Source organism: Castor canadensis, chromosome 1 (genome assembly GCF_047511655.1).
Source record: "Castor canadensis chromosome 1, mCasCan1.hap1v2, whole genome shotgun sequence".
Taxonomy (NCBI): domain Eukaryota; kingdom Metazoa; phylum Chordata; class Mammalia; order Rodentia; family Castoridae; genus Castor; species Castor canadensis.
In genome coordinates this window covers 119679803-119704109 of record NC_133386.1, presented here as the reverse complement: position 1 = coordinate 119704109, position 24307 = coordinate 119679803, and the positions used below count along the sequence as shown (strand labels likewise).

The 24307-nt window shown below is 37.0% G+C and overlaps 1 protein-coding gene across 5 annotated transcripts in view; it reads right to left on the bottom strand.

Annotated features, from left to right (window-relative positions):
* The window catches only part of Grm5 (glutamate metabotropic receptor 5), a 479762-nt gene that overhangs the window by 50480 nt on the left and 404975 nt on the right, over positions 1 to 24307 (bottom strand). For all 5 annotated transcript variants that reach the window (XM_074081467.1, XM_074081456.1, XM_074081481.1 and 2 more), the window contains one exon: positions 7046 to 7985. In XM_074081467.1, the coding sequence (XP_073937568.1) occupies positions 7046 to 7985 (940 nt within the window). The remainder of the gene's footprint in view (positions 1 to 7045; positions 7986 to 24307) is intronic.

The window sequence follows — 24307 nt, the reverse complement described above, 5'->3', positions numbered from 1 at the left end:
TCAGTTCCTTCTTCTTTAAAATAGAAAAAATACCAATGCCTACCCTATAGACTGCTTTAGGAGTATATAAAAAGATTTAATACATGGAGAGCAATGCTTGCCCCAGAGAAAGTGTTCAATAAATGTAAGGATTTCCTATGTTCAGTCCTTTTATCATTGGCAATTGTTAGTGCAGCTCACACATCTTTATTCATCCACCCATCTATTCACTTATCAAATATTTTTAATCATTTTATTAGCACTTATTAACTGGGCAATGTGAGGAGGTTCATTGTGAAATTTCCATACATGCTTACAATGTACTTTGGTCATATTCACCCCCACTATTACTTTTTCTTACCCACATTCTCCCTCCCCCCATTTTTTGTGTTACTGGGGATTGAACTCAGGGCCTCATGCTCTTGGCAAAGACTATTACTTTAGCCATGTTCACAGTCAGACAGAGTCTCAAACTATCTTTGCTGGGGCTGGCCTTGGACCACAATCATCCTACCTACACTTCTAAAATTGCTGGGATTTTAGGTGTGTGCCACTACACGTGGCCCTTCAATGTGTTTTTTGAGATAGGATCTTGTTATATAACCCAGCATGGCCCCAACTTTCTATTCTCCTGTGTCAACCTCCCAAGTGCTGGAATTACAGGAGTGCACCATCAGGCATGGCTTTGATTATGTGCCTGGCACTGTGCTGCATCCCAGTGATGCAGAAAATGAACAAGACCTGGTCTTTGTTCTTAGCAAGTCCATGGCATAGTGTGTGTTTTGTATGTGTGTGTGTGTGTATATGTGTGGGTTGAATGTGTGGGTGTATAAAAGAGCCTTACAATTAAGCAGGTAGTGATAGCAGAGGACGGTAAGTGATCTATAGCAGGAAGCACACTTGCTTCCATCATAAGGAGAGATGCCTAGCACAGCCTCAGAAGGTCTACCACACTCTCCAGCAAAAGCAATGTCTAAGATGAGTATAAACAGGACAAATGAGAGTTGGGAGTGACATGGTTGTGTGTATTTCCTATGGAAGTGACTGTTTTGTTAGAGTCCTGTAAATGAGGAAACTGTGCAGGGGAGTCAGTGTGGAAAGTCAGGCAGGGAGTGGTCCTAAGCAAAGGTGACTAGGGAGAAGGGGTCAGATCACCAAGGGTGTTTCCTAACAGGTGAGTAGTATTAGACTCAGTCTGTCCTACTCAATGGAGAAGCTCTGAAGTCTTCAAAGGAGGGATTCAAATGCTTAGACAATTTCTCTTTTTGAATTGTTTCTTTTTAAAGGTTATTTGTCGTTCCTGATGGAATTTCTACTTATAACTTTGGGCTCCTCTGTTCCCCATAGACTCCTATCATGGCAATATATTACTTTAATTAACTTATCTGTTTGTAAGACTGCCTCATCTGAGAGACTGAGAGCATCTTAAAGACTGCTTTTTATTTGCCTCTGTCTTTCTAGTATATATGTGGAATAGCTATTGACAAAGAGTAAACACTCAATGAAAGTGTGAATAAAAAAGCTTGATTTTATCAAATAAATTCTTATATTTTAGGACAAAATCTGGGCAATCAAGTCAATAAAGAGAACAACCCCTCTTCACTGTGATGGCAGTGTGATCCCTGTGAGCTGCTGCCCAACAGATCTGTGATCCAACTCTTCCTCAGTATTGCTGTTGAGCACTATGGTGCATTTAAGACAGCATTCGATAGCTGTAAAAACATTGTAGGTTCACAGAAAACAATCTTATGTCCCTAGGGTCTAGCACAGGGCCTGGCAATGCTTGGACCTTAGTAAATGTCTATGAATAAATAATAAGCAAAGAAGGTGCAAGGAATGTGTGCTAAATGCCCACTATACACAATGAATGCTGTGAGAGTCCAGATGGGGGAAACTCTATGAGGAGATTTAATCTGATTGGTTTCATTAAATAATCTTGGCCTTGGAAGATAAATAGTACTCAGAGAGATAGAAGGAAGAGGAGGAAGACTCTAAAGAGAGACTGATGAACGTGAATGTCCTTTCATGCAGGCTAATAAACTCTTAGTGAAATCTAAGTAATCGAAATATGAAAGCTCTTATAATGGTTAGGGAATTTTAGAACTCACATAAGAGAACCTATTTTCCAGACATACAATTTGGTGAATGCCTATGGAAGGGCTAGCAGTTGTTTTAGTAGATAACCTAAGTGAGTCTCACGATGATGTTAATTAAACAAACTTAATTAGTTAATTAAAACAAAAGTGGCAAATGATAGTTTCTAAAATTAAGTGAAAGTGAAGGCAACAACACTAATGATTCTAACACCTGACTAGAATTTCAAGAGAAGGTTTCACCTTCTGAGAAAATTTATAATTTCAAGCGACAGGCCTTTGTTACTACTTTAGGCATGAAAGGCTCATTGCCTTTGCCCCTGGAAAGTTTGAATCTTGCAGAACCAGAACTTTGTCTCATCAGATTCAATGGTTTATTTAGGTCAGAATTGGGTTTGTGTTCATCTGCCAATTTGCAGCTGAAGTGAAGGCCTTAAATGGAAGCCAGGCATTATCTGCTTGACAATGATTTGACACTGCACCATGTTGTGCTGGGAATTAGTGTCTAAAACCAAAGTGTTAATCACGGGGACCTCTATACATTGATGGCATAAATAGATGTTTCTATATAAAAAAATCTATAGTGACTCATTCGCATTTAAATAAAAATCTCCGTTTGCTATTTCAGTGAATTGAAATACTTTTCTTTATACTCTTGGGTGAGCCAAATTAACTTCCCAGAAAACTGCTAGATATGTTAGGATTAGCTCTCTTCTTTCCTTAGGTGCTCAGAGATCTCAAAGTCATTCCAGTCATTCTACGAGCAGAGGCAGACATTGTCTCCCTTGGTCCTACATTCTCACCAAATACGAACTACTCTTCAGGTATCCCACACATGTGATCAGTTTGGGCTGCAATTATGTTTTCTAACGTGAGCCCCTTAGGGCATCAGTTCTTCATGATGTTCAGAAGGTTACTTGAGAAAAATGGTCCTGTGCAAAATAAAAGTAGGAAATGATTGGAAAGAGCTAATAAATGAATGATTGGTTTCAAAACTGCAAGACTTCTCAGTCTTTATCACCAGTAAAAGAATATATTAGAGCTTTTTCTCAAGCCTTTGGTTGACAAAATAGATTCTTTCTCACATAGAAATTTGTGAAACATCTTCCAAAGGGAATATGGTTGGACATGTCAGCCACGTAAGTGACCATAAGCTAAGACTTGAATTAAAAATTTTATTGCTTATTAGTCAGAAGATTATGGACCTCAAATTATTCATCTGAAAAATGGGAAGGGTGATTGCTTCTACTTGCAATATTTTTTGACAACTACAAACACTAGACTATTAACGAATATGAAGAGTTTTATAAGGTGGGTAGTAAATACACTATTGGGGCAATAATTCTGATTTTTTTCAATCTCTTTTGTGTCTGTTCTCTACTTCTTCCTTACTCTCCTCCCTCCCCACTTCTGTAAACCACTATTACTACCAGGTGCTATCATCTACGGGAGTAATGATTTGTTGGTTTATAGAGTGAATAGTGGTCCCCCTTCTCATTCATTTCTATCATAGAGTCCAGCAAGGATAAATTTACACGTTCCTATATTATTGCCACAGTATGAGACAGTTTGGGCCAATGCAACAATGATTCTTATAGGACTCTGAGAAGACTTTTGTTTTCTCTAGTGTAATGATGCAATTCTGGGGTTATGACAGCTCTTTTGCAAACATTGGTAAAATGCCTGGAGAAGACAAGAGGTGCTGGCAGGGGATCACTGAACCAGCATCATGAGAAACCTCCAAACTTCTTAAAACATGAGGAAAATAAGGCTGAAACAAATAGTATAAACTTCTGAAAATAGACGTTCTGTTACTTGCAGCTAAACCAAATTCCAAAAAGTTTAACCACCATTTATTGGGTGCTTTCTGTGTGCTGGTACTAAGCATTTAACTTATATAACCTCATTTACCCCTAGGAATTATTTACTATCTCACAGTTGAGGAATCAGACTAAAGCTCTTTGTTCAAATTTACTCTGCAGGATTTAAATCCAGGTGTGGCTCCAACAGGCTGCTGCATTTACATCAATTTTCTCTCTGTGTGCATTTCTCCAAGAGTATACATGAACTTTTGTAAACATAATCACTGTGCCCTTAGAGGTATGATTACGTATTTCACTCTAAGGTATGCCATTAGTGTCCTCTTTAAAATGGAGAGGTGTCCATTGCTTTCTCCACTTGATGACAAAGGGACATGTACAGACCTCAAACGGAAACAAGACCCAGAGCCAACCTAGTCTTGGTGGATAGCATCCTGCTTTTCCACACAGTAGAGGGAAGGAAGTAGAGCAGGATTTGGCTCAGCATGGGAAGTCCTTATTCTTAAAGACTTACATCCAGAGATTTAAGGTTACCTGTTTAAACCCTTCTCACATTCCTGTAGATGGGCTTGCTGTCACATTACAGAGTGCAAGCCCAAGAAGCACAACTAATGGCAGTAATTTAGAATGAAATGTAAAAACATTATAAACACTCAAGTTTATTTGTTCCCCATTATTTATGCTCAAGTGCGACAATCTGAGCACATGGTCTTTATGGAATTATGAATTGGGGAGCAATCACATATGTACTATGATCATATAAATATAGGTTAGTACTTTAAACATCTTGATTTTATATCATAGAGAATAAATACTTAGTTTAGGAGATGATAGAAGCCACAGAGAAAAGGAGTTTTAGTTTGCATCTCTCCCTGGGGATGATGGCTTCAAATGGAAGAGCAAAGATGGGATGTGATCCAAGAGAATGACAGCTTTCTCTACCATATTTTTCTTCTCCACATCAATAGCAGGTTCCAGCTCATATATTCTTGTTAATGGTGAAAAAGAAGTTTCTGTATAATTAAACTGTGGCCTGCCTCAGCTATGATCACAGAGACTTAGCTTTGTTCAAGGTTGCATTAAAAAAAAAAACCCAGTAACTGCCCAATCCCCCTTTTTAACAACCTAATACCCAAATCTACTGACTACAAAATCCAAGCACCAAGAACTTCACGGCCCTAAGTGGAAAGCAAGTTAATACATTGCAATAAAGTCCCCAGAATTTTTGTTTCCTATCAACATTATCAGGAAAATTTGTTTTTGGTTTCCCCCTTTTAAAGCAAAGTAGATATGGAATAGATGAACATATTAATCAAATGTCGCTAGAGCAATGTCTCTATAGATTTGTACTGACTTTTACGGTGCTCTTTTTATATTAATATCATCCTGATTACATAAATAACAGTGACTTTTAGATGCAGAACAAGACCGACAATTGTTTAGCTAATCAAAATGACAAATACAGATACTATGTATTTTATTAGAGGTGGGAATTGAACTACAGAGAGGTGTTGTGAAGTTGCTGGAACTGATGCTGCCAGGATTTAATTCCATGACTGTTTAGCATGACCTTGACTAAAGTGTCTACTATGTATCCAGCCTGAATGAAGGTAAATATCTTCATTCCTTACAGTCTTGTGAAGTAGGTGATGAGATCACAATTTGTCAGATGAGAAAAATAAGGTACAGATAAAATAGCAGTTCCAGTGTTTAGACTAAGGGCAACATAGTTACAAACCAGTGTTTTTTTTTTCCCCTTTTAGCATCACTGGGGTTTGAACTCAGGGCTCATGCTTGTTAGGCAGGCACTCTTACCACTTGAGCCACTCCACCAGCCCCCTAAACCACTGTTCTTTACCTCTTACTCTATGCTGTCTCTCAAAGGAGCATTTCCTTGTGAGATTTGGGGGTGCTTAGACATAGATTGGGAATTTGCTCCTTATATCAACTTGTCTGTTTTATATATCAGGCTTCCCTGGAAGGTATTATTTGAAGAAAAGGTTTGAAAAAAGGCTGATAAAATAAAAGTCTGCAAAATAAATTTTCTTAGCCAAAATGAAGAGCCGATCTCGCAGAAGTTTCAGAAAAAGAGTTTCAGGAAAGCAGATGGAAAATATGCCAGCAGTTTAGATATACAGAAGTTCTTCTGTGTACAAACCACGACATAGCTGGTATTTATAGAAGATGGGACAGACAAAATTTACAAATTGTTGAGTATCTTGCACAATGTACATAGAAAGAGATGAGATGTGTAAAAGAATTAGAAAAGACCTGAATAAGGTAAGGGTGCAAGTTAATAATGCAAATGAATTAGGCCTTTTGACTAAACTTCAAGTATAATATGAGTCCTTTTAAACCCCAGCAGATACAGTATGTATCTTTATCATCACCATAATTCATGCTTTGAAGAAGGAGTGCTGGCAGAAAAGTAGAACTTTCAGGCAGGCTAAATGACAGCATAGAAGAATAGTTCAAGCAATATTATTTAGATATTCACCTCCCACTTGAAAGATAGGTATCCTCCATTTTAAAGATATTTCTCTTACTTTTGAAAGATATTTACCTTCCATTTATTTATCTAGCTTCTAGAAATGCTGCAAAATATCAGTAGATTTTATAGGGCTGATGCCCTGACTGGCTCTTTTGATATGTACTCCCTAGACAGAGGAAATCTTTATTTTCAATCCATGGATTTATGAAATAACACCATCTTATATTTCCAATTAATTACAATCTATGTAGCCCTTTTAATGACTCAGAATTTGTTTGCAAGCCACAGGTAATATGATCTCAATGTCTTTTAAAGTGTGGGATCAGTCATGACTAAAACTTAGCCCTCAAAACCTCCTTGTCTCCTGGGGACCTGAAAGTCTCTGCCTTGGCTCAAGGATTTAACTCTATTCTCCTGTCCGTCTAATGTCACTCCCCCTTTGAGATAACTGCTTTCTTTATCAGTGATCAGGAGTTCCGTGTTTGTAGTCTTGGCTTAAATAAGTGGACCCATACCAAATAACCCCACAAAAACCACGCAGGAGAAGGTCCAAAGCCCCGAGGCATCCCACCTCCCATAGCTTCCTTCACTGGAATCTCTCTCACTTCAAGGAAGAGATACCACTGCTTTAGCTTTGCCCCACAATTCCCCAGAACTTTTACCTTAGGGTTTCCCCAGAGGAGCCCCTCCTCTTCCACAGGTTGACTAGGCTGCTGGATCTGCTGGCTGCAGAGGAGGACTTGCCGTCTCCTACATGCATGCGCACCACCGTGGACGTGGTGAAGGCGCTGCGCACATTTCTTTCTGGTTTGGCCAGGATGATGTACACCTTCGGTACAAACATGCAGCCTAGGGCCACTGTCGCACTGAGGCTGACGGAGAAACACATGGTGATGATTTTGTAGTTGCTGCCAAAGTAGATTGGTACAAAGGCCAACCATATAATGCAGGTGGTGTACATCGTGAAGGCGATATACTTGGCTTCGTTGAAGTTGGCTGGAACATTTCTGGTCTTGAACGCATAGAAGGTGCAGCTCAAAATTAGCAAGCCATTGTATCCCAGAGGCGTGACAACTCCTAGGTTGGTGGTGTTACAAATCAGGTAGACTTCCCGAATGCTTGGGTAGTCATGCATTATATCAGGAGGCTCCATTATGAAAAGGGCCGCAATGATGCCTAACTGGATACATATGAGAATGAAAGCAATCACCAACTGGGCACAGGCACTCATGAATCTGGGCTTTTTGGTGCAGATCTTCTTCTTACTGCCGGCCAGGATTCTTGCAATACGGTTGGTCTTGGTTACCAGGGCTGAGTAGCTCATGGCTGGAGAGAGCCCAATGCCAGTTCTCTGAAGATAGCAATAAATCCGTTTAGGCTTTGCAATGAGGCAGAAAGTACATAAATAGCCCAGGCAGATGCCAGCGAGAATAATGTAGCAGAGTTCCCGGCTGGAGGACTTGACTACTGGAGTATCACGATAAATGATGAAGACTACAGTGACAAACAAGGTGGCCAGTAGGCCCAGGCAGGCAAACACCACTGCTGCAATGGGCTCAGGGTCCCCCCAGCGGAGGTACTGAACTGGGATCAAATCACAACCTGCAGAGACACAGACATATTGAAAAAGAGGGAGAGAAATTGACTTGGTTCACAAATCCCTAAATTACAAGCAGTTGCTTATGACCATTTCAGTTTGTCTCCCATCTACCTTTCTAATCTCCTTGTCCTGTACTGTTCAAACCTTCAAAATGTCATTCAGAAAATCTACATGTTATTGAGTATATACTCTGTGATGGGAACTGCTCTAGATTCTGAAACAAGATAATGATAAACATGCTTCCTGTTTACATAAGAATAAGTAGTGTCTTTTAAACAATTACTTATACATGTGATGACAGCCAGGAAGAAGTATGGCATTGGTTCTGACCCAGGCTGATAGAGCAGCCAAGGCCTTCTACAATAAGAATTAGCAAATGAATAGGTGGATTTACCTGATTGTGGGATTCAATGGGCCTAGAAAAGAAAAATGAACCATAAGAAAAAGAGGAATGAAAGGAGGCCACTGTACAATAGTCTGATGAGTGTCCTAGGATGGGGCTGGAAGGGGTCGGGCAGGGTGGATCTTGTAGGTCAGAGAGTTCCGGGTTAACAGGGAGTTCTGTGGGGAATTATATAGAGGAATGATATGATCAGATTTGTGTGAGTGTATTTCATTTTATTTTGGAGAACTAGGGATTAAGCTCACATTTGGGCCTTTCCCCCCAGTATTTTTGCTTTTCGTCTGCTTTTCAGAGAGAGTCTCCCACTAACTTCACCTGGGCAGGCCTCAGACCATGATCCTCCTGTTTCCTCCTCTTTAGTAGCTAGGATCGCAGTCATGTACTACTACCACGCACAGCCCCATGTGGGGGGTATTTTAAAGATCCCTTTGGTTACTGTGTGGATTTTTGATGTGATAAAGGTATGGACACAGTTGAGCATTATTTTAGAGCCATATGGAGGAATGTTTGAATGGATGTGGCACTATGGAAAAATTAAGTTATCAAAGATGCCCTACACTGGAAAAGAAAGTTAGAATTTTCAGAGAACCTTGTGGTTGGTAGCTTTTCTAGGAAAAGAGCACCAGAATGTAGACAACTGGCTGGCATTGGAAGTCCCTCCTCTCCCAAAGTTATTGGCTGCTCATAGCATGGAGATGTTTATATATCACTTGGTTATGTAACAAAAAAAGTGACAGAATACAGCACCATTTGGGTTACCTTTCTTCTTTTTTATATTTCATTAGGACAACAGTTCTCAAACGTAGCTGCACTGGAATCATGCATACACCTGCATATTTTTTAAATCCTGAGTTCTGGATCTCACTTCTAGAATTTCTAATTGGCCTAGGCATTGCCTAGTGTCAGAATAGTTAAGGCCACTACAAGTGCTTCTAGTGTGAAACTAAAAGTTGAGAACCACTGTTCTAGGAGGATTATTCCCATCAATTAGACATTTGTTTCTTTCGTTTTCTTTTTTTTTAAAGCTGAATTGAGAAAACTTCACTGAGTGAATAGGCAAGGAATCAAGTAATCTGGAATGTTGAACATTTGAGGACTATGGCAAAGATTACTAATTGCCTGCAAATACCCATTTCCCCTTTATCCTCAGCACATGTGAGAGAAGGAGTGGTAAAAGAAGGAAGCTACGAAGGTGAATATGGTTAATGTACTTCCTATACAAGAATGACTACAAAATTTTTAAACCCGTTGTAATCACCATAAGAAGGGGACTAACGTTGAAGATCTTTTGCTGAGGATCAGCAAAGTTCCATAGAACTTACTGATACAGGAAACATGCTGTGTGGTATATGAGGAAGGAATCTTTTCATTAGTTAACAGAATCAGTGGAAAAACTATAAATGTTTACTTTAAGGGTATTACTTTTATCCTGTTTTTCCTGTTCTACTATCTTTCTTTTAATCTAAATATAATTAGCATGATAATTTCTAAATGCTTTTCATAGGAGGATATTCTTCACTATTTTAATGTCAGCTATATTCTTGCACTCTTCATGTGTAATCCATTAATATCATGTGTGAAACTAAAGACAACTCATTAGATATGCGTGTTATAAAAATATTCATGAGGCATGCCTCCAATGTGATGTGATTATTTTCACAAATTAAACAGAATTCATATATTCAAATGAATGTTTTTTTCATTTAATGGGAACCACTCAGAAAGCTCTAGTTTAGTTTATGATGCCATCATTGCAAGAAGTACTTTTGTAACCATTCTTTCTGAATACCAAATTAGACTCTTATTAAAGTGTTGTCATCACTGAATCTTTTAACTGAATAACAGCTTGAGACTTTCCAAAAATAGATGTACATCATAATCATTTGGTAAGCATACAAAAATACAATTCAAGGGTCTAAACTCAGAGTTTGAGTCAGTGCATTGTGATGGCGCAAAGGAACTTAATTTCCAATACGCAACCTCAGTGACTGTACAACTTGTTCTTTGTCAGTGGTTGGCAACTCAGATGCAGAGATAACCCTAACCATATCAAAAGCTCTCCATAGGCTAGGACTGATGGTGGTATGGAGAGATAGAGAGAAATAGCAGGAAGTTGGGATGGCAGGTAGAGACTGTACATGAAGGAAACAGTGAGAAGCCTGTCACAATAGGACAGTCATGGGTGATAAAGAAAGATCTTAGTCACTGTGCCAGAGAGAACAATCAACTGTAAGGACAGTTAAGAACTAGGACTTAAGAGAAATTATGATGTTGTCAGACAGGAGATTCAAGGAGGGAAGTTTCTAACTGAGTTAAGTAGCATACTATTAACTAAAATGAGAACTGTAAAGAAAAGTGTCACATTTTAGAGGGATGATGTCTTGCTTCATTTGGATGTGTTGTGTTTGAAATATCTGTCCAAATGAAACATGAAAACAGAAGCTTAGAAGAGATATCATGGTGGGAATCATCTCTTACAACTAGAAGAAAAAGACATGGAAATATATATAAAACCAATGAGGCAATTCATAAGTGAGAATGAGAGCAGAGCCTTGCAGTCTGGTCTAACACCAACATTAAGGAATATTAGAGGAAGAGGGTGTGTTAAGAAGACATAATATTGATCAGCTAGGAAGGAAGTGTGTCAGAAGTCAAAGGAAAGTGGTTAATTGTACTTCCCAGCCTAGTCTCCTCTAATAATATCATTTAAGTTGTTTTTAGCCTCACCCAAATGCTTGATTAAAACTTCAAGTATTTTTTTCAAAATGTTTTCGTTGGAGTACATTTTATTGGAGTATATTGTAGAATTTACAAAAAGTTCTTAAGATATTTGAAATATATCCTATTTGGATTCATCTCTCCACGATTCTCCTTTATCCTCCTTCCCCCATTCCTGGATTAGTTTCAACAGGTATCATTTTTCCATTTACATACATGTGTACACAGTATTTGTGCCATAAGTACTTCGAGTTTAAAGTTTGGCAATATTTCTCCTGGTAGTGTATCTTCATATATTTTTTTCTTCACTGCCATGAGATGTGTTTCTTTTGAATAAGGAGTAAAATACTCCCTAACACAGAACATGTTCTACCAAATCTCAGTGTCTTTAGATAATGCTAACCTTATCATAGACAGGTTAGTTTAAATACCTGTTGGTTACTACCCCTACCATGGGAATTGGTCTAAAAACATCTGAAAATTTGTTCTTCCTAAATTTCTGGACATGCAGACTCAGAATTCTTTCTGAAGTGAACATATCTCTGGTCTTTCTATGTTTTCTATTCATTTACCTTCAGGTACAACTTTTTAGAAAATCACTTCCATAGTTCAGAGGGATTGCAATGGGGTATGTGCGCGATATTTAGTTATCTCATTTTTCTTGTAGCACTTGATGTAACAATCTATTTTGTGTGTGTACAGGACAAGTTTTGTTGGTTGTATTGTTAAGGTCTGTGTTCCTTATTTGACAATAAGCACCTGTGTCTTTTGGTCACAAATGTCTCCTCAGTATCCTCAGTCCTGCATATCACTTATATAGTTAGCATCTTAATTTATAAATTAATATATTTACTATATAATTGAAACATACAATTTTTATTATGGTATCTGAACAAAATTATTTTCAGCATTTTTCCTTTTGCTGCCTTTAAGAAGTCCCAAGTTACAGAACTATATTCTGCAGTGTTTTAGACACAAGTGTAAATTCAGTGCACTTGAATTTTAGAGGCAAGATTCTGGTACTCCAAAAGGTCAAAGGTAAGTACACAGCTCACTTCTGCCCAGGAGTGTGAGTGTGGCATGTTTCACATGAGAACTATGACATTCCTGGTACTGATAGCCATTTGATACATGTTTTATCATTCATTCACCTCATTTTGAGTAATTCATTGGATCTGAGCAATTTTTTTCTTCTGAGTGGAAATTCTTTAAGAAATGCCATCTAACTATAAACTTCAGATTTATTCTTCTTAAGAATGCTGTCAATTGTTACATTTTAAAATTTTACAATGAATAGAACAACAACAAAAACATCCCCAAGTCCTCTTCAGGGAAGGTACATTCTAGAGTTAATTACTTCTTACCATACCTTAGCATGGAGCAAAACATGCCAGGATCGCTCACTCAACAAAAAGCTTAGTCTCTATCCAAAAGTTTCTGCTGGGTATTGAGGGGGTGGGGGGGAGAGGGAGGGGGTGGAGTGGGTGGTAAGGGAGGGGGTGGGGGCAGGGGGGAGAAATGACCCAAGCCTTGTATGCACATATGAATAATAAAACAATAAAAAAAAAACCCAAAATGTTAGGCATGTTATATTAATAGCTGTTTTAATCAGAAGCTACCTTATTCCTATTTATGTCAGCATGAGAAAAAGAAGGAAGCTAACATTTCTTGAGTGCCTACCATGTGTCAGGGTTATCTCAGAAATTTTGTGTAATCTTCATAATAAATAGGTGAGCTAAGTATCATTATCTCTGTTTTACAGGGAGATAATATTAGGTTTAATAAGATATGTCAACTTGTTGGAACTGAAATTAAACCTTGCAGTTATTTATTTATTTACTTACTTATTTGTTTTGTTCCACCAAGGGAGGCAACCTTATCAACTTATCCTTTTGCAAGAGGTCCTGAGGCTATTAGGTAGAAGAAAGAATATGGGCATGGCAGGTCTAGTGGTGGCATTATTTGATAGTTGTTATCCTGTCATAAATCCACGCTTTTTCCTGAGAAATCTCATTGATTCAAGCTCTTCAGCAAGAATCTTATCCTAGTCTATGTGTCCTGAAGATTGCTGACCAGAGACATGGATTGGTGAGTGGTTGCTATTATGTCCCTAAAATTTTCTAGAGTAGAGCATGTTCTGAACAGGCACAGAAGACCCGACAACACGAGAGAACAAGGACTGATCATGGGATGCTCCCCTCTTGCTACTAAGTACACTTATAACCACTCATTCGTCACTGGACCCAGATTATTTCATGCCATGAACAATTTATTACACATTTTGTCTTAGATTCCCTTAATAAAATTCGCTCAAAGAGCTGAAAATTCAGAGCTATGTTTTTTTATTTGTTTTTTTTTTTTGTTCTTTATGGGTTATATTTTATAGAGGGATTTGAAATTGCACTCCAAGATTTCTTTTATAATTAAGACATAAAGAATGATTTAATAGTACTGCAGAATGCTGAAGGGGAGAATTATCACAGATGCACATTTGTAGTGAACAGCTTTGAAAAATACGACTGCTGGTCGTACTGCAGATGAGTGAGTGGAAAAACACAGCACATGGATTTAGATAATAAAATGTGCTGGCTGAAATATTGCCTTCCTTTCGACTTCCCTCCCGTCCCTCACCACTTGCTCACTCCTTATTATCCTTCCATTTTGCAGATTGTCTTGGAGGACTTTCCTGATTCCTTAGGTCTGAATAATAGGTTCCTCCAATGTTGACAAAAGGCTCCCTGGCCTGTGTCTGCTTGTCTGTGACATGAGATACATGGAGCAATTTGAGAACAGGAAACTATTTCTTTGTTTACTGCTGTATTTCTAGTGCCAAGGACAATGCCTGGCACAGAAAATAGGTTGAATGATTGAATCACTATGTTAAAAAAAAAAAAAGAGGCCAAGTAAGGCAGGAGAAGACTTGAAGACATTTGCTTTTCTTTTCAGCTTGCAGATACGTATTTCCTAGGAATATGAGTTCTTTATGCTTATTTGTATCTCCAAATTTATAACCTGGAAGTAATACAGAATTTATTTACCTGCAATGGAAAAACTCTTGTGGACCATCAATAAGACACTAAAGACCAATGACCAAAAAAACACAAAAAAAGACTCTATAGAGTGCTTAAAATGCTTTTTGTATTTTACTGAAATCAAACATTAAAGATATCACTTTAAAAACAATAGACTCTTTGTGGAATTTTATACATATATATTAGCTATAATTAGTTCCTTACTGCTAATTTCTATTTACCTTTTCTAGCTTTCCAGATAGTTTTCAAGATCCTTTTCCTGCGATTTTAGTCAGACTAAAAAAATTTTTTTTTCCTTTTCTCAAATAAGCTGCATACTGAAAAGCATTTTTCTCTTGTGGTTGGTTTTCCATCCAGATGTTCAAAAACTTTCTAATTTTATGACTCAGAGTTTCTGCAACCATTTCATAAGTCCTGCTGTATTCCTTCATATTCCAATATACCCCTTTCCTTTGAGACATGCCAGAGCTGTTCTAAGACCTGGCTTACATTACCTTTCCTAAAGCTAGTTGCAAAGTCATAAACATACTTTGATACACATTTCCTCCTGTTTCTCTTCCCAAGCCTACTAGTTACTAAATTTTAAGTAATAAAGCCCTCTAAGTATTTCCCAAGTGAATTACCTCTATATATTTAACCAGCTGAAATGCTTATTTGTATTACAAGAAGAAAAAAGTAGAAACAAAATCTTCACATATAACAAAGGTAAACAAGGGGAAAGATTAAGGTCATGTCATTGAAAATGAAAAGTATTCAATAGCACAACACAGCACGACACTCACTTCTTAGTTCAATACATATGATTGAATGTCCACTCCATTTATGGCACTGGATCTGTACTCTGGTGATAGAAAGGCAACCGGTTTTCCTTTTATAAAAGAGTATTGGTCAAATACTCAGGCTCTGTGACTCTTTTGTTAGACATCATAATTACTTTAACAGCCACAACGCTGTTATGAGGTGGGCATCATTATTTTATCTACTTTTAGTTACAGAAACTGAGATAGGGTTGGTAACTGAAAAACATTTGAAAGGAACCATAGAAGGAGAAATGTAGACATGGAAACAATAGAAGAAATGAAAAGGAAGCAGCTAAAATGCAGGTCAGCTCTACAGATGGAGAACTCTACAGCATATTAACATAGTGTCATAAGAGAATTATAATGTTTCAGGGAATTACTGCTCAGAGCTCACATGGTAAATTAGTGAAAGTTTTGGGAAGAAAGCTGTTAATACCTGTTTGTTTACATCTCAAGGACTAGTATGATACCATGTGACTTGAAAGGTGGCATCATAATCGTGAAGTGAGAAAAGGGAGAAAGAGAAGTATATATATAAAACAAAAGTGACTCAATATTTGCTAAATTGCTATGTGTTTTATTAAATTGTCTTATGTTCTTCTGGGGAAAATCCAGACCACTATTCTAGCCTTGTTATACACAAACAGCCCCAAGTAAATGGCATTGTATTATCTTGTAAGTACAAGGCAGAGCATCATGCTCTGTGAATTTCTCACTGCACTTAATGTAATTTTTAAGAGGTGTCAAAATAGGAGACATTTATCTGTTTCATACTACTCATAAAATACACCAGTGCTTTATGCAGCATTTTCCAAGTAGGTCAGATAAAATAGTGGTAAGCACTGAAGTCTACTGTTTTATGTTCTTAGGGGAAATGTGACCAATTATTTTGGGCAAACAATATTTATCAAAAACTGAAATCAATGAAATCACAACATTGTTTTCTCCAGTCTGACCATATCAGAGAGGTTTTGGCCATGGTGATATTGTTTTGGTCAGACCACAAATTTATTATTGTGGAGAAGAACACAGTGCCCATTTTTCACTGAATAGTTTCTGGCAAGATGAAAACGTATTTATGTTTTCTTTTAGAACCTATTTTCAGAAGTTCCAATGAGGATGGGACTTTTTTTTTCCTGGAGTAAGTGGTATTTACATGTATAAATATACCATGCTTTTTAAAAATTCATTTGGTAGGAAAATAAATTTGTAAGTTAATCAAAGTTGAAAAATTGAGAGTCAGAAGGCATTTTACAATTTGTCACTGTATGAGTGGTGGCATCTCATCAGCATTAACCGAAACAACTTCATCCAGCTCATTGTTGGAAAAGAACCAATGCATGAAATTTTTCATTGCATTTTAGAGGCCTTTTCAGAAACAATCCCAAGATTCACAATCACTTCCATATTGCCTATGTGTCATTTCAAGGAAAAAACATGAATTTTACAGAAAGACAGACAAGGCTTCACTCTTGCATTCCTGTACACTGTGTAATTACAGTGTAGATACTTCTATTTTCAATCTACTTTCTGTAAAATGGAGGTGACAATTCTCACCTTTTTTGTGATATCAGGAAGACAAAGTGGCAGAGCACAAAGTTTCTGTTTAGATGGGTGGCAGGATTTGTTTCTTTTTTTCCATTCCACAAATATTTGTTGAGTGTCAACCATGTTTTAGGATCTTGGTAATTCCAAATTAATAAGATACGCAAAAAACTTCCTGCCCGTTACCTTGTTTTCCAACTGCAGAGACTGACAATATATTATCAGCAGAAATAAATTAATTCATAAACATTATAAAATATTAAAAAGGATATGTAAAATGGAGATAAAGGAGGTAGAACTGGGCAGGAAGGGAATAGATTTTAGTATTTAACTTGTTGCTTAGGGTAGGCATTTGATCAAGGACTTAAAGGTATGAATGCATGGTTTGAGTCATGTGAGGTTTTGGGGCAGAACAGCCAGGGAAATAACTCTAAGAAAAGACCTGATGTTGTAATGGAAGAACAAAAGGACCAATATGTGGAATGGGAGACCAGAAGAAATGAAGAGGAAAGGAGGAGAGATACATAACAAAGGGCCAGATCACCTAGAACAGGAATTTGCAAGGACTTTGACTTTGATTTTGAAACCATTGTAGATTCTTAACACAGTGGAATAACATAACCTGGCTTACTTTTTAAAAAGATCTGTGCTTGGGATACTGAGAAGAGGATGTACATAGGGGCAAAGGTCGAATAAGAGAAACTAGTTAAGAGGTTATTTTAGCAGTAAGGTGATTAATGATTGCTAGTCCCAGGGAGTTTAAAGCAGAGGCAGGGAGAAGTGTTAAAATTACGGAAGTGAAGAATGAGCCAGTGGGATTTCCTGACTGACTAAGGGATAGACAGAAGTCAAAAAGTGATTTCAAAGTCATTGGCCTGAGCTGCTGAAAGAGTGGATTTGTCATCAGGTGAAATACAGAATACTAAAGATGGGGTATCCTGGGGACTCAGGAAGGCAAAGAACTAGATTTTGACTTTGGAAATATAGAATGTAAGATATCTATTAGTTACATAAATGTGTCAAGTAGGCAGCTGAATAGTTAAATTTGAAGATCAGGTGAAATGTTTGGACTAGAAAATTAAATTCAGAAATCTCTAGCGTTTAAATGATTTAAGAACACAAGACTGGGCATGATTAGCAATGAAGCAAGTGTGTAGAGAAGAGAGAATCGAGGCTGTACCCTGGGGCACTCCAATAGTGTATCCTTAGTTTTACTTCAAATATATAGAGTATACATGTAAAACTGTTGAAGGAAAGAGATGCTAATCCCTTTGCGGAAGATTAAATTGCATATTTTTTGCCAGCAAAGAAAATATCAAAAGTCTGAAATGAAGTTATTAGTGAAACCACAAATCTTTAACAGATGATAGTGAGAAGATCACAAAAGACAGCAGATGCCTCTTAGTTTTGCCATGTCTCATAGCTATCTTACTAGATTTCTGGGCCACCATCAAATGGGTACAAGTCACTCACTTAGAAGTCCTAAGTAGCTAATCTAAGTAAAGGAGGTGATTACCATAGTAAGCTTAATCCAGTAAATACAAAATCATTGCTTATTCTTTGTCATTGATTGTTCTGGTCATTGACTTAAAAGATATTACTTTTACATGTAAGATATATTAAATAGAGACAGGTTGGGATTTTTCCATTTTTTCTTTTCTTTTTTTAAATTTCTTTCTTTTATTTATTTCTTTTTTAATTTTTATTTTATTCATATGTGCATACAATGTTTGGGTCATTTCTCCCCCCTGCCCCCTCTCTCTCCCCCCCTACCCACTCGCTACCTGGCAGAAACTATTTTGCCCTTATCTCTGATTTTGTTGAAGAGAGAGTATAAGCAATAATAGGAAGGAACAAGGGTTATTGCTGGTTGAGATAAGGATAGCTATACAGGGAGTTGACTCGTATTGATTTCCTGTGCGTGTGTGTTACCTTCTAGGTTAATTCTTTTTGATCTAACCTTTTCTCTAGTTCCTGGTCCCCTTTTCCTATTGGCCTCAGTTGCTTTAAAGTATCTGCTTTTAGTTTCTCTGCATTGAGGGGAACAAATGCTAGCTAATTTTTTAGGTGTCTTACCTATCCTCACACCTCCCTTGTGTGCTCTCGCTTTGTCATGTGATCGAAGTCCAATCCCCTTGTTGTGTTTGCCCTTGATCTAATGTCCACATATGAGGGAGAACATATGATTTTTGGTCTTTTGGGCCAGGCTAACCTCACTCAGAATGATGTTCTCCAATTCCATTCATTTATCAACGAATGATAGCATTTTGTTCTTCTTCATGGGCTGCATAAAATTCCATTGTGTATAGATACTACATTTTCTTGATTCATTTGTCAGTAGTGGGGCATCTTGGCTGTTTCCATAACTTGGCTATTGTGAATAGTGCTGCAGTAAACATGGGTGTGCAGGTGCCTCTGGAGTAACAGTCTTTTGGGTATATCCCCAAGAGTGGTGTTGCTGGATCAAATGGTAGATCAATGTTTAGCTTTTTAAGTAGCCTCCAAATTTTTTTCCAGAGTGGTTGTACTAGTTTACATTCCCACCAGCAGTGTGAGAGGGTTCCTTTTTCCTGCATCCTCGCCAACACATGTTGTTGGTGGTGTTGCTAATGATGGCTATTCTATCCATTTTTTCTCATTCATTCATTCTTAAATCAATCAATTTTTCTTTATATTTGTCATTATATTTTCAAGACTTTCTTAATAGTAAAGTGCTAATAGTTTATACATCTGAACATTTAATCAGTATTAATCTATTTGTATACTATTTAATGTCATGATAGGATTATGAAGTGGTTACTGCTAATGCCTCCATTTTATAGAAGGCAGAGCTGAAGCTCAGGAGTACAAAATTTATTTGTTTGCAATGAGTCATGGGTGGAGTGTGGGTTTGAACATAGCTATGGGCTATGGTTGACTCCATAGACTTTTGATTTAAGCTCTGTTTTTGGAAGCTAATAAAGATAAATTGTTGAGACATGTCTTACAGTCGAAATTCTTAGCTATATTTCTTATACTCCATTGGTCATAAATTCGACTTCTTTGGATTGTTTTGGTGACTTTGTAACAAACTTAGAAGGAGGAATCTAGAAAGTGTCAAGGAATTCTACTGCTAAGGCAGTCACTTTCCTTTCCAGTGCATCACTATTATGAGGTTTGCTATTTAGAAAAGGAAGGCGCACCTTGTGCAGATTTTGGTGAAAAGGTGAGTGTGAAATAGTGATGCCCTTGCCTCCAAATAGCTTTGTAATGTCGGGAAAAATATTTTCTGGCATATACACATTCTTCAGATAAAAAATGTATCATGCCTCATCTTTTCTTTCTGCCTGCAAATTTTTCTACTACCAGCTTAATTTCTATTGCTCATATGCTGATTCCCTTTCCTCAATTGTAGGCACTATGGCTCCACCTCCACTGTGTGGTCAAGCACTGTGTCTTACATCTAGGTGGAACTCAATAAATATTTGCTAATAACTAATTCTACCCTTTGTGCCACCATTGCATATGATATATGGATCAATTATTATACATATCATATCTATAATCTTTAAGGGGGCAGTAACTAGAATTTGAGCTCAGGGTCTTGCACTTGCTAGGCAAGTGCTCTGCCACTTAAGCCATTTGCCCAGCCCTTTTTCCTTTAGTTATTTTTAAAAAATAGGGTCTTGTTCTTTTGCCAGGGCCATCCTTGGACTGCAATCCTCCTACTTTTGCCTCCCACAAAACTAGAATTACAGATGTGTACCACCTTGTCAAGATTATTCTTTCAGATGGGGTCTCACTAATTCTCTGCTCTGGCTAGTCTCTAATCTCAGACCTCCTATCTCCACCTCCCAGGTAGATGGGATTACAGATGTGAGCCACCATGCCAGGCTTCATATCTGAAATCTTAATGCAAATACTTAACTCAGCCTAATATATACACATATGATTGCACATAAATAGTGGCTCAGGAGACCATCCATTCAAACCTGTATTAATAATCCTTAGCACTGTGTTGAAGACCATAGGATCTTGATAAAATAATTTTTACTAAATGACTAAGTGAATAAGTGTTAGGATAACCAGCTGTATGGCATATAGTTCCGTGCAGATTATCACCTAACCTAGAAAACAAGAATTGGATACCACCATTCTGAAAATCCATTCCATTTTTAATACTAACAGAAACTATTATAACTTTAATAATAAAAACAAGCATAATTCTTTTCTAAACTAATAGCAAATCTCTTCCAAAGTGTAGAAACACATATTTAACAGCTGACAAGACTCCCCCATTTCCTTGTCTAAATTTAATTGCAATAATCAAATAGCTTGTATATTTCAGTATATTTAGAATGAAAAAATTGGAGCAGTTTTCAGATAACTAATATTTGACCAACTTAAAGTTGATTTCCCCCCATAATTTCCTCAAAATATGAAGCTCTAAAATGTGATTGTGGAGAAAGAGAGATTGTATAGTAAAAACCTCTGGGTTTGATTTTCCTCTAATTTTGTGATGTTGAACAATTTGCAGAAACTTCTTCGGTCTTAGTTAATTCAACTGTAAAATAAGAATATCTACCTTATAGAATTCAGAACATAGCACTTAAGTTAGTTATAATTGCATATCAGTAATGGAAAGTACTTCCACGTGTTTTTATTTAATGTGCTTATTTACCAAAAGGCAAAAATGTCCCAATAAAGTAGGACAAACTGAGGAATATTAATGAAATAAACATTTGTAGAAGAGGGTGGCTTAAATACGAGAGTTATAAAATCTGCCAATGGTTCCACCCTCTTGGAGAGCATCCTACACTTCCTCCCAGATTCCCACCAACTCTTTTTTGTTTTACCCTGTTCACTTCTCCCCCCCCTTAAGTGAAAGTACAAAGGTGCCAAGTTCGAAAGCAATTAGGTAACTCAGGGAACCAAAAGAACTTCCTAGAGAATGTCCCTATTGACATTAAAATGTTGATGTGCACTGCTCTCTTTCCATTTTACAGCTTTGCACTTAAAATGAATAAGATACATTTCTTTATGAGTGAAAAGCAGCAAATCATGTTAACTTCCTGTCATGATGCTTCCCGCTGTGTTTCTTCTTGAAAGCCACATTGTTTTCCCTTTCACTTGGGTTTATTGGAGGATGGCCAGAGCCTGGCAAACCCACCTGGAAGTGTTTTTGTGCTTTGGACTGGGAAGCTAGAGATCTAAGGGCTCACTGCTTACATTCCATCTTAAATTCTTTGACAGAAAGAAAATTAAAGATCTTTTTCTAGGACAATTTTTGTAGCTATGTAGCAGGGAATGGTGAGCCAAGGAAAAGTGTCTGATGGAAACTTTTAAGAGAATTCTCCATGCCTCGCTTTTCACTTTTGCCTTCCTCTCTCAAACTAGTACATCATTGTAGTTACCTTCTTTTTAGAAATCAGTTACTTCATTCTGCCAATGTTAATTCCTAATCAAATATCATTATTGTTTTGAATTCATACTACCTTAGCTCAACCACCAATAAATTCATGTTGAATTTTGCAAAATCTTTTATTGTAGTTTTCTCTTATCCTCTTCAATATTCCATTTAGTCTTTTATTTTAACTTCTTTTATTTTTGGTATAATTTCAGTAGCTCAAATAATATGAGCTATTTTAAATTATAAATTTTTAAAAATGTAGTAAACTATAAAAAGACCCAGATTTAATAAATGTAATCATTTTTGTTTCAAGTTATACACAGACACACATACTCAGACGTATTACAAACCTGAATAATAATTCCCATCTGAATCCTCTCTCTCTCTCTTGCTATCTCGCTCTCTCTTCAGATGATATCACTATTCTGAAATCAATATACTTCTACCTCATATTTAAAATAATATTTACTCTATCATGACTTTATAAATCATATTTATATGATTTATAAATCATATTTATAAAGTGGCCTGCCAGGATTGCATTTCCTTTCTTTTTCAATTTTTGGATACTCCTAGAGATAATTGCTTGTTGAAAATTATTCTCCTGTTAGAAGGTAAACATTATAAAGGCAGAGAACTTCATCTGTCTTGTTCATAGAAAATTTTTAGTACTTAGATTATTGCCTGTAGTGGGGTCCGTAACACACTATGATGAGATGAGGGACCTTGACATTGAATAGTTTAATATGCTAGAATTTGAGAAACAGCGTACATTGGAAGGACTTCCTGACCTTTCCTTACCCTTCTCCCCTGAAGCAGATCATAAGACCCTTCTGTGTGAGGTGCTTCCCTGCACTTGTAGGAAAACAGCACCTTTATCACCCAAGATAAATGGACACAGAGAGGAAACTGAGTGAACAAGATTAGTTCTACTTCTCAATTTCTCATTTCTCATCAAACCTAGCATTAAAAACACCCAGGTTCATTTGTGTCTTCAGGCCCTCATTCCTTATGAGAGTTCCCATGTCAGGTAAAATTTATATTCACTGGGCATGGTGCTTCATGCCTAGAGTTACAGCTTCTCAAAAGGCTGAGGCAAGAGTGTTGTTTGAGTCTAGTAGTTCAAGACCAGCCTGGGCAACATAGCAAACACCTATCACAAAACAAAACAAAATAACTAAAGCCAAGAAAAATAAAGCTTATATTAAATAAATATGTATGCTTTTTTCTTATTAATCTCTCTTTTGCTACAGGGGACCCATTAAATGAACCTAGGACAGAGAAAACACTAGATATATAATTATTAAATGAATTACTAGATGGCTGGATGAACAAATAAATGGATTTTAATTTCCCTTTGGATAAAGTATTCACCATGACTTACAAAGCCTTCCTGTATCATTTCTTCCTTGCATTGTTAGTTTCTCCTCAGTTCCTGTACTCCAATGTCCAAAACACTCTTTTATTTTAGTTTGGGCAGCTACCACATTTATTTCAGTTTTTGCATGTACACAATTCATTGAGGAGGTGATTTTAAGCCTTACCTAAGTAAGCTTCCAATGGCACTGTCTCCCACACCATTCTGGTATTCTCTGTCATCTACACCCAACTCTTATTGTTATTTGTAAACATCTAGAATGCTAATCTCTCTCAGGGCAGGGATCTTCCTTATCCTACTTACTGATGTTTGTTAGACAAGGGATAACTACAGGCTATCTTCAATGAAAAAAGCTGAATTGGGGATATTGTCTACATTCTGTTCTTATCCCTCACTTATAGTCTTATTACTTCCCTGTCTTCTCAGTTTTCATATCAGATTCTTTTTCTTTCTTCTTAATTCTTAGTCACTGGTTCCTGATAATTTATGACAACTATTGAGAATTACTGGTATGAAAATTATTTTAATAACTTCATTGATGAAAATACATTCTTATGATTCAAAGGTGTAGAAACACACATATGTATTTATATGCAGAAAATAACTCATACTCCCACCACTCATGCACACTTTTAATATTAGATAACTTTCATTTCAGATATCTTTCTCTATAAAAATATACAGGTACACACACACACAAATGTATGAGTAAATCTTTAGACAGCATTCATGTCAATTTAGCACAATTCCCAGTTGTTTTCTGAACACTTATTCCATTCTTGATGGACTCCTACATCTTAACCTTACTTAAATGAAACCTTGATTAAATGAAATGACATTTGTAAGATGCTTCACTCATTTCCCAGCACATAGGAAACATTGTATATGTGTTGGTTGCTATTTTCAGAATGAGAGTGCTGAAAAGGTGCTCTCAAGGTGATCTGAGCTGTCATGTCATAGGCTGAAGTAAGGCAACTAAAGCTACATATGTAGAAGAAAGTTTTGCAGTACTATCTAAAGCTAGTCTCGAGTATCTTGGTGTTAGTCTTTGAAATAGCT